Source organism: Pseudopipra pipra, chromosome Z (assembly GCF_036250125.1).
Source record: "Pseudopipra pipra isolate bDixPip1 chromosome Z, bDixPip1.hap1, whole genome shotgun sequence".
NCBI classification, from domain to species: domain Eukaryota; kingdom Metazoa; phylum Chordata; class Aves; order Passeriformes; family Pipridae; genus Pseudopipra; species Pseudopipra pipra.
The window spans coordinates 61,085,904-61,097,264 of NC_087581.1; the positions used below are offsets into that span (position 1 = coordinate 61,085,904).

General features: G+C 43.9%; 1 protein-coding gene and 2 long non-coding RNA genes across 6 annotated transcripts in view; 2 read left to right on the plus strand and 1 right to left on the minus strand.

Annotated features, from left to right (window-relative positions):
- SNX30 (sorting nexin family member 30) overlaps positions 1–11,339 on the minus strand; it is a 72,155-nt gene extending 60,816 nt beyond the window's left edge. For 2 of the 4 annotated variants that reach the window (XM_064641788.1, XM_064641789.1), the window contains exon 1: positions 3,452–3,750. In XM_064641788.1, the coding sequence (XP_064497858.1) occupies positions 3,452–3,613 (162 nt within the window). In that variant the 5' untranslated portion in view covers positions 3,614–3,750. Of the gene's footprint in view, positions 1–3,451; positions 3,751–5,795; positions 5,813–11,309 lie in introns of those variants that run through there. The other 2 variants (XM_064641790.1, XM_064641791.1) reach the window with 2 other exon arrangements.
- Positions 1–11,361, plus strand: part of LOC135407067 (uncharacterized) — a 64,785-nt gene that overhangs the window by 36,518 nt on the left and 16,906 nt on the right. The gene's annotated exons all lie outside the window — the stretch shown is intronic.
- Positions 3,804–5,117, plus strand: LOC135407068 (uncharacterized). Its single transcript, XR_010426670.1, has 2 exons — positions 3,804–3,995; positions 4,114–5,117. It is a non-coding gene; the product is annotated as an uncharacterized LOC135407068 (long non-coding RNA).

The window sequence follows — 11,361 nt, forward strand, 5'->3', positions numbered from 1 at the left end:
TTATGCAATTAGACTTCAAGGGAAAGATCCTTACAGAAAGGCCTGACCAATATCTAAATGCTTCAGAGGCAAGTATCTACAACTCAAGTGTTTCATGTTTGCTGCAGCATCACCGTGAAAGTCAAGTACTTAACTAAAACAACCTTTTCATTTAAGAGGTAAGATGTTGTCAAAAGTCAAGGTGTCCTGCTCCTAAAACTGCTCTCCACTACAAGTCAGGATGACGACACTACTTCAGGCAACAAAGCTCTGTAGCTCTCTTCCCGAGATTCAGAAAACTTGAGACTAGTCTACTTAGTGGCCTCAGAAAACAGCTCAGTTTTTCCTTCCCTTTCCCATGACCAACTGCTCTAATAGCATTAGCCACTTTTCTTAAACAGCAACCTAAGGTTTATGAGACTTCAAAGTTACACAGGCTCTACACCATTAGATTATTCCCATGTTTGAATCAAAACTCAAAAGGATACAAACAGGCAGGTGTTCCTGTCCTCCAGGTTTCTCCAACTCAGGATAAAGGAGCGTTCTTACTCAACAGCTCAAAAAAAACCACCAAAAGGCAAGAAAAGCATGCTTTAAAGAATGCAAAGCAATGATGGCAGAGGTTCAGACATTTCAGGCTGCGCACCTGTGGTAGCAAAAACTGAAGCACTACTTTATCAGCAAACAATCTGCCTTTACATCCAAACTTTCTCCACTCAGAGGATTTCAGTCTTAGGTACTTTAAGGCTGCAGCAGTGTTTAGGAATTATTTGCTCAGAGAAGGCATGAGGAACACAGAAAAGAAAGTTATCCACTTTGTGGTGATGTGCCAGCTAATGTCACTAGCTCTCTTGCCAGAGGGATGTCCTAGTATAAGCCTGGATAAGGAGAGTAGTCCACAAAGAATCTAACTGACCCAGAGTCACTGTGAAGCAAGAGACTTCAACCAAAACTTCTGCAGTACCAGTCTCCATCAGATTCTCCAGCAAGGCCCTTGGGAAGCCCAAGAGAGCAGATGAGCACAGCTCCTACACAAGAATCAATAAATAACAGCTGCAGAGTTTTAAGCCTAAATCAGACTTGAATGCTGACTTCCCTCTGTTACTCAACTACTGAAGTAACTCAACATTGTTAGCTGATTAGTGAGCCAGCCTTTCAAAATATTAATGACCCACCATCAGAGATTAAGACTTAAGGTTACACAATATGGATGCCCCATCCCTGGAAGTGTTCAAGGCCAGGATGGATGGAGCTCTGAGCAACCTGGTCTAGTGAAAGGTGTCCCTGTCCGCAGTAGGGGGGTTGGGGACTAGGTGATTGTTGAGGTCCTTTCCAACCCAAACCATACTATGATTCTAAGACTAAGAGACATACTAACAACGTATAAGGTCATTACCTATTTTATCTCCAGTTACCCTACTCACTCTATAGACTACTCAATAGACAGTTCAAGCAGTGGAAGTTTACTCTTGCCTTAAAGGCAGGAATACCTGTTTGCTTGCTGAAGTTTTTTCTGAGGTGAGAAAGAACACATTTTTTTCTTGCCAGTTGCTGAGGTATTAAGCAGAAAAAGAGACATCCCATACACAGCAGAACAGCTGAACTCCTACCAGGAGGATAAGATATTTGGCTGCTTCTGCTAATTCAGCTAAAGAGAAAAAAAGAATGCTATTCTCTTCCTACTGGAAATCCTTTTATTCTTCAAGGATCATTAGCCTAGTGCCATTTCCAGGTCAACTACTGAACTGCTCTGAAGTCTAAACATTGCCTACCACAGCCCTTTTTTGCTCTCCCCTTTAGGGTACTACTATGCAGCCAAGTGCCCACAGTACTACATACAGGTACTGGAAGACAGACTTCACCTCTATTGCTGATGGAATAACTGGGCAAGAACCTTCCTACCAATAATAAGTTAGCTGACCATAGCCTGAGGCTAGAGAGGTTTTTCTGCTCCTATGTTGTGAGGGATACTGATACACTTCTCAAGATAGCTCAAAGCAGTAAAGCAGAGAGGAGCTGGCTTGCACTCCAAAAGCAAACAAATTCTTGAATACAACTGAGGGAAGAAGTTATCGGGTGCGAGTTACTCCTCAGAACACTGCTCAGCAGCTACACAGCAGCGTGGATGGACAGCAAGTACAGTACTACCACTGTACTTCTCAGCTGCAAGGAGACCTGTGAAGGCAGCTGCCAACTTCTACTGCTACAGGTTGGTCAGACAGGAATGCAGTTACATGAGTAAATCCAAGCCATCCCAGACAAAAACTTTCACAATTTCTACACCCACCTTAGTCACATATCCCTTATCTCAGCAGATCATCAACAGTGACAAACTTCTTAGATGAAGGCATATGTTCCTGGAGAGAAGGTAAGCCTGGCTTCTCACTAGAGCAACAGTGGGCACATGTTCAAGGGCAAATGTTCATTCCTCCTTAAACAGGCAGGAAGAAGTGCTGAATCCATACGTGACAGATGCAGGCAGCAGGTGAAACATGGAAGAGGCCAGGCTACTTTGACTCACTCTGTAACATGGGAGTGTATCGGGCCAGATATTGCTGAGAGTCCCAAGGCTGATCCATCCTGCCCAGAAACAGCTCCATGCTTCCCAGGACAAGAGCCATAGAGGAAGCATCTCTTGACACCAGCAACTCAGTAACACTAGCAGCACAAGCCAGCTGGCCCAAGACTGCTTATTATAAAACTTCAAGCCAATATCACCCCTTGCAGTTCTTGCTCCCAGGAAATCCTACCTCACACATTTCAGGAAGTCTGTCTACAGAGATACCAAGTCCTTGCAAGTGCAGCTAATGTTTCAACAGTGGTGTACTGCCACTACCGTTTTCAGTGCTGCCACTACTAAATTATCACATCCAAGGCCCGCACACACGGGGAAGGCACTTCACAAAGTCCACCAGTGTCCTGTGGACATTAGCCTGATCCAGAGAAGGGAAAGTGGGCACAGATACTCCTGCAACAGCATCCTATCCGTATTACAGAGCTGTGAAGCAGTGAGCAGAAGTTCAGCTTGGAAAGGACAATCACAGACCATTTGATGGCAAGGAAACAGCGGCAGCTGCAAGCTTTGCCCGTGAGGGCTTCAGGAAGGAGATAGCAAAGAAGCTGCAGCAATTCCTGAAGCATTTACACCTTTCTGTAGAGGGTATGAGCCACAGGCAGATACTGCCTCTCGCAACCACCGCGGTGACAGCGAGGGACACGATGCCTTCAGCCCTCACAAAGGGTGCCTTCTCCCGGCTCGAGCAGCCCTGGGCTCTTGCAATGGATGTCAGCAGCGCCCAGGGCTTCATTTCCCCGCGGGGAGACGAAGCAGGGAAAAGGGATGTGGCGTGGCAAGACACACACAGCCCTTCTCCCTCCTCTCCATGCTCTTGCAACAGAGAGGGGCAGAAACGTCTTCAACATCAGCGCCCCCCGCCCCCCAAATGCCGCGCCCCCCTTCCCCGGGCCGTACCTTGTCGGCGATGCTGCGGGGCAGGAGCAGGTCAGGGCTGGGGGTGAGCGCCGGCCCCATCTCCTCGCTGCTGGACGTGGCCAGGGGATGCGGCATCTCCCGCAGCGACTTGGGCCCGGAGGACGGGAGGGGCTTGGGGGCGCTCGCCGCGCCGCCCGACATCGCTCCGGGGCCGGGCAGCGACTGAGGCAAGGAAGGAGGGAGCGGAGGCCGCGCCGCCTCGGCGAGGAGCTGCGGGGCCGCGGCTAGAGCCTGCCCGCCACCGCCGCGCTACGAGGAGCGGCAGAAGGCGGCGGCGGCTGCGGCGGAGGAGGAGGAGCGAGCGCAGCGCCCGCCTACGCCGCCGCCGCCCGCCCCTTCCAAGGCGCCATCCGCGCCACCTGCCGCCCCGGCCCGGCCGCGGAAGGCGCGGTGCCGCCCAGCGCGGCCGAGGCGGGAACAGCGCCGCCCCCGGCAGGACCCGGGGGGGCGGCGAGGGGAGGCGGCCCTGGGGCGGCATCGGGACCCGCCGAAGCGCCAGGCGGGCCGGGCCGGGCCGCGGGAGGTATCGGGACCCTCGAAGCCTGGGGCGCTGCCACCGCCCCCCGACGGCGCTGGTGCCGCACGGTGTCGAACGGCGGGTCAAGCGCCAGAAAAGCAACCCAGCTCCTCGGCTTTTCCAGGCTCAGTTCACCGACCTCAAACTGTGTGCGTGTTTGAAGGGAAGCTGTGGAAAACTGGTGCAGGACGAGAGCTCCACTGAAGTCGGTGTACGTGTGGGCGGGAGGGTGCCTGAGATGGCAGCTGGGCTTCGGCGGCGCCTCCACCAGGCGGGACCGACCCCAGCCGGGCACAGGAGGGACAAGGCCCTTACCCTGGGCCTCCCTCGCGGTGGGAGTGCATCACAAGTGGACACACAGGAAGATCCTTGCATGTAGGGCCAGCAAACCACACAAATACGCTTTCACTGATGGCCGTTTGTCTGCTTTCACTGCATTTGAGAGATCTTGCATTTTTGTAGAGTAATGAGATGAAATATCATATTAAATCCTGTAGAAGTGATCCATGCAAATTTGTCTACCAGCATGTATTCATCACCGTGATCTATCCACATTTAATAACGTGGAAAAAGTGCTGATGACTGCAGAATAGTTAATAAATGGATGAAAAATAATAGTCTGGTTTAAGATATTCCCTGAGCAGATAAAGCAGCTAAATTTGTCTGATTCATTATTTTTTTTGCAAATAATGTGCTCAGCACTAATTAGACATACTAGAGTAACATGCTACTGGGGTAAGGGATGTATTACTATGAGACTGTCACAATCCCTTCCAGCTATAGATAGATATATGAATATAAACATACAAGACTTGACCTAATAAGACTTGGATGCTGTTAATATTTCACTTGTGTCTTTTCCCGGGCGAGTACAATCCACTGAAATCAAAAGTGCAGCACCAGTACCTAAAGCTAAGCTAGGAAGTTTTACAGGTGTCAATGCCAGGTGCCACACAGCAGGACAAGCATGAGAGCGCAACACTGTGGACTGTCATTACAAAAAGAAATCCTATTTATCACAGGGAAAAAAAATCAATCCTTACTATAAATAACTGTTCAACATTACATAATGTTTGAATTCCAATAACAATCAAAAGTCCAAATAAAGTGCCAGGCCCCAGTGAGAAAGCGGCTGTGAAATATTCTTTGTTCGTGACACTTCAGAAACAACAACCTAAGTATCAGGAAAAGGAAACAATACAAATTATCATAAATACATACATCTCAGCCACCTTCTAGACTATCCAAATCTTAAGTGGAAACTACTGTGATAAAGCAGCAGGTAGGTTTGTGTATCTGCTACACTGCTCAGGAACTACTTCCCCTCAGTGGGAACTCCTCTTACCTCCCCTTGCAAGAGCCTGTACTTCAAAGGCTTATGACTTACTAAGAGCTATTCCTCTCTTTTCCCTTAAGCATCCTCACCCACCTTTGTTTCTAGCTGAATCCCTCTCCAAAAGAAGCCTGTCAGGGACACCCAAAACCTTCAACACTTGGAAACCTTGGGGCATTCTAGCTCTGTGCAGGTACAAATGACCTTCTACTCATCAAACTTTGTCTTGGTGGACAGCAAGCTGAGCATAAGCCTGCTGCATCCTTGCAGGAAAGACCAACAGTATCCAGGCTGCCTACACAGCAGGCAGCACAGGCAGCAGGTTGAGGGCAGGGTTTATAACTCTCTGCTTGGCACCTGTTACACCTTATCAGATACACTGTGTTCAATTGTGGGATGTTTATACAAGATGCTGACAAACTGGACAAAGTTCAGAGGGGGGCACTGCGATGTCTGATGACAGGAACACTTACCTACAAGCAGCAGCCACGGGGCTGAGGCTTTTTCAGCCTGGAGCACATGTGGCTTCAAGGGCACTTAATTGCAACCTCCAGTACCCCGTAGGGAGAGAATGCAAGAGAGAATTGGGCTTTTCACAGCAGACTGTAGCAAGAGGACCAGAGACAAAGGACATCAATCAAAACAGGAAATTCCTGATGGATGTTAGGAAGAATTCTTTCTCCCTGAAGACAGCCAAGAGGCAGAGCAGGTTGCAGAAAGAGACTGTGCAGTCTCCATGCTTGGAGATTCTCAAGACAATCCAGTCTGGTCTCATGTCGGAGCCTCCTTTAAGAAAGGCATTGGACCAGAGACCTCCCTATGTCCCTTCAAGTGTGAAAGATTCAGTTATTCAGATAACATGTGTTGCTGCAGAAGTCATTATGTCTAGTTTCTGAGGTGACCTCTCAATTATCCTGTATACAAGGATGAAGTTCCATGCTCCAGAGATTTTACTTACTGACTAAAGACAGATGTCTATTCTCTGATTTTAGTAAGTACTAAGTCTGTAAAGATTATACAGGTAGCAGTTTAACCATGACAGATACCTTCAGAAGCAGATGCAAACTATGATACTGAGAATGAGAAGAAAGCCATATTGGATGGGGATATGAGCAACCTGGTCTAGTGGAAGGTGTCCACTGGGGTTGGAACTAGATAATTTTTAGGGTCTCTTCCAACCCAAACCATTCTATCTTTCTATGAGAAGAGTTCAAAAATCATAAATCATATGTCAAAATTGATTAAACTAACTTTAAATGTATAATCTGAAAAATCTCTACAACTGGATGGCCTTTTCTTTGCTGTATTCTCTGCAAGTTCATACTACAGACTAAGGTGAGCCTCCTCTTCAGCCATGAGAAAAACTTGTTTCTATTTTTTTTTAACATGGAAGACTACAATCTCATGTACTTGATTTCAAGGGATGGAACTTCAAAAAGACAGAAGATAAAAGAGTTTTAAGACTTGCATTTGAAATTAGAGTTGGGAGCAAATTCCTGTACCTTGATTAGAACTACTCACACGTTATCAACAGAGGTCATAAAGAATTCCAGATCTTTTGTGCATGAAAGGAAACAAAAAAAAGCATGCTATGTAGCTGACTTCTTAAAGGAATTGTTTTCTACACACAAATAGAAAACCTCTAAATGCACGAGCATGTGGATTATGTGGGTCCAATAGCAGGCACAAGAGGTATAGCCAAAAACTGAGGAAGGAAAGTGTCTTTTTTCTAACACCAGCAGTGAAATAAGTAATTATTTTAATTCTGCTAAGAAATTATGAGTGATTAAAAACATGGTAATGTACCATTCTCCAGTTCCTACTCCTTACCACCAACTGTGATGGTATAATTTTATGACTGTAATATTGTCCTTGACCTTTATATCGGTAGTTTTCTTTTTGTTAAACATTGACCAAGCGAAAACCAATACGCACATGAAATATGCAACCATAATAAAAGACAATGAAAACCAAAATCAATGACAAGTTGACTGGAAGCTGCTATTCAATGCCCACGTCTTAACCCAAGTTAACCTGAAAAAACTGGCATGCTCTCCTAGCAAAATCCTAACTATTATTTATTATGTTTACATCATTTCAGATCAGAAACAAGATGAAACAGAATAGGTATGCATGTAATGCTAACTGGGCAAGAAGAAAAATGGTCGCTCTGGGGATCAAGAATCTCACCAATTTAAGACCAAAGGTCACCAGTTTCATGTGTTTTTTTCTGAAGAAAATAGCTCTGTCTCTGTATCACTGAAATCAAAGTCCTGCAGGCTACCACTTTGGATTGTTACTTGGATAAATAAGGAAAGAATCTACAGGTCACCTGTAGGAAGACTATTTACAAATTTAAAGACAGGCAACACCTATCTTGTACTGCTGTTCTGATTTGAAGTGCCAGTTACTCCAATAATACCACTCAGGATGCTTTTTTAATGGCAGATGGCTTTATAAGTGCTCAGTGTGAGCTGAAAAGAACTCTCAGTTGTTTATTAACATTGTCTTTAATGTATCTTCATTTTGTTCAGATAATGAGACGTAAAATGGCAGTAGGGTTTACAATCAATATCAGGAGGCTAACTTCAGGTTGTATTTATTTACTAGACCAAACATGTAAAGCACACCTGCTTTTCATTAATTATTCTATTTAAAGCCTAAATTATAGGATTCTTCTCTATAGCACAATCCAAACAGTACAAACAATAAGGTAGGCTGGAGGCCACAACAGTCATACTGTCAGGCTTGGCTGGTTTGCCAGGTCAAGGGCAGTAAAAGCTCTTTTCCCACACTGTCAACAGCCTCCCCTCAACTGCTTTATCTTTTCCCCACTGTGGTCTACCTTGGAAAGGATAATGTTTGTGTCTGTCTGCACATAAGTACATATGAAACCAATATGGAACAAGAGACCATTCTAGAGGATGTAAAAAAAAAAATAAATGAAATCCAGCTGTCTTTTGAAGAAGGTCCTTCCTTCCTTATGCTTTTAAAGCTCATGTCTTGTACTGCAGAGATTGAAGAGGGCAGGCTTTTGACCCGACCCAGTTGAATCTTATGCTCCTGCTCATTGACTCTCTACAGAGATGGGATCAGTTTCAAGTCAACAGCACACAACACATGAGCACTCACACACACGTGTAAGCTAACAGCTAAGCTTTTGCTGCATCAAAAGCCTTCAAAGCTGTCAAGTTTGATGGGGATGCAATAAAAAGGAGAGTGGGAACATAGGGCACTTGTGATAGAAAGCAAAAGCCCATGCTAAATGGCTATCAAATGAAAAATCAGAAATCCAGCCAAGGAGAAAGACAGTATGGATACAAGGATAGAGTATCTTTAGGCAAGTGGATATAAAAAAGTAATACAACTAAAATGTTTCAAGACTCTTCAAAACATTCTACTTTGTTTGGGGGTTTGGGGTTTTTTTTTGTGACAAACCACGAAAACCATAAATAGAGAAATAAAAGGAGGTGTTTAGGATGGCTCTGTATGAGTAGCACTGCCAACTGGAAATAAGAGCAGCATTCTGGAAGATCTTGGCTCAAGCCAAGGAGACATCCTGCACATACGATTTTCACTGAGTGGGGTGCAGGGGGGGGAACAACAAGTAAATCAATATTTTACCTCAGCCTAGTGAGTAGAACTGCCCATGGCCATTCTGAAATACTGACATTTATGATCATTCAGTATCACATCCAATTTAAAATAGGGTTTTTTTAATATAACGAGATACACAGCTCCCTCTACTCTAACATGACAAGAACAGTCAGCCTGAAAAACAGCGTTATATTGCCTCAAGAAACAGCATGGCCAGATTTGTGAGGCAATGTTCAAGAACAGCTTTATTAAACTGAAAATTTTGTAATGACTTTTCAATAGACACACTATAAATGCTACATTTTATATTTTTTTATTTGATTATGGTGAACAAGAAGGAGTAATTTCAGGAAAAATGAAAGTATTCTAAAGCACTAGAGATTAGACACCACTCCTTTCAAGGGCTTCATTCCTTCCTGTTTCTACAACCCAAGGAGGAAATTAATTGACATTGATATGAAACTCCTCCCAAAGCCAAAGGATCATTTGACTTGAGGCAGGACTATGTTTTTGCAGAAATGGTCAAAGTTACTATAATCAATTTTCACCACACTCGTACCGAAACAAAGAATTAACGAGTCTCAGCTTTTCTGCACCTGAGTTTCCTTGCTGATGATTCCTCCTCCTCACCCTGCTACTTCTTCCTTCCTTGATCCCCGGCCAAGGACCACTGTCCACTAATTAATTCTTCTTAACAGCATTATCTGTGTCCAGAAAGAGCCCAGCAGCTTGGCCTGTCTGTCTCAAACTACAGCTTTTTAGAATCACTAACAACCTCAGTCCTCTCATGACAATGCAGAGAAATGCACCAGTTAGGATTATTGGCTTGGGTGCTGCGCTGGTCTCCACTCGCAATGCTTCTCAGCAGTTAAGGATAACAAGCAAGATATCTAGATAAAATGGACTGCAGATCACCCAAGAGAGAATAATTAAAAGGGGAAAAAATAGCACATACGACAGTTCTCACGGCACAATGAGAAATTACAAAATGAAACAAAACGAAACATGAAAATCAGAAGGAGGGAAGGTGCTCAGTCAGCTGTTCATGCAAAGAGAACAGTTGAAAATAATACTCGTATGTGGGAATGGCAGCAATGTTTGCTTTCCACAGTATTAATTAACATAGCTTTAAAGCAAACAGAAAACTCCCTGAGATTGTCCCCTGGTTTAGGTAGAGACACACACACACACCCAGACAAACACACCCACAGGCACACTGGTTTTACCAGGCCAACGATCCAGGTAACTAAATTCTACATCTGGACATTGCAAGTTTCCAGATATAAATTTGTTCAGTTTTTCAAATTTTACATTTAGTGTTTGAAAAGTAAGTATAAATGCTTGGACAGACAGCACACTTGGGTAGCAGAATATTGCCTGTCTCACAGAATCTATGTGTATAATACTAAGGCACACTATTTTAAGACAAATTAATCAATTAGTGTAGATACTGACAGGATTTTTATACATTCTGTACACTTTCAAAATGTAATTTATTTCTTCATCATCTAGTATAGCTGGCTGCAGCAGACCTTAAGAAATGGTTTATTGCCTTCAACATTTATGTATATATTTGGTTGTCCAAGCTAATGGACTAGTGTGGCATTTAACACCAGGCACACCCTATGTATGCTTTTACCAATATAAATAATTCCATTGTAACTAAACCTACAGTTTTTAATAAGCCATTATTCCACTTTAGGCCTGAAGAGTGATGAGGTTATGGACTTATAGTAGACTTATAATATGGACTTACAGAAAGAGGAAGCACATGAAATTACTCTGCAGTGTGCAGAGGGTTTGACAACCAGATCCAATATCACCTTTGCCATAAAGAAGTGCCATTTGCTCAGAAATGCCTGTTATGTCTGCCATCAAAACCTTAATATTAAAAAGGTAAAGCCAAAGTGTGTCTACACAGAGACACCTTGAACTAAGTCATAAAAAAAATAAAAATAACTGATTTCCTGTACTTATCTTTCAATTTGGTAAAAAAAAAGGCCTTTATGTAATTAAAATTGTTTAGTGTCCTACAAAACCCCTGCATATAAAACTGAAGTAGGCAATGTGACTGATTTTGGCTATCAAGAGGTCAGTGTTGGCCCCATCTGTTGCAGTCTTTTAGATTATTTATTTATTGCAGTTCTTACTAATTGATTTTATTTATGTACGATGAGAGCTACAGCTACTACAGGCCACAGTTCAAATCACTACTCAGCCTGGTTTGATTCAAACTGATTTTAACCACGAGGATATAAACAAAAAATCACAGTTTGCTGTTACAAGACCAAGGCTTATCCTCCAGGTTTGACCAGATCACTCAATTAAAGATACTCTCACCTATAAGCCTGTTACCTGACATTTCAAAAGCAGTAGTTCCATGAACAAACCTTTCTGAAATTCATGCCAAATATTCTTGCTGTATTCAAAGTGTGGGACTCT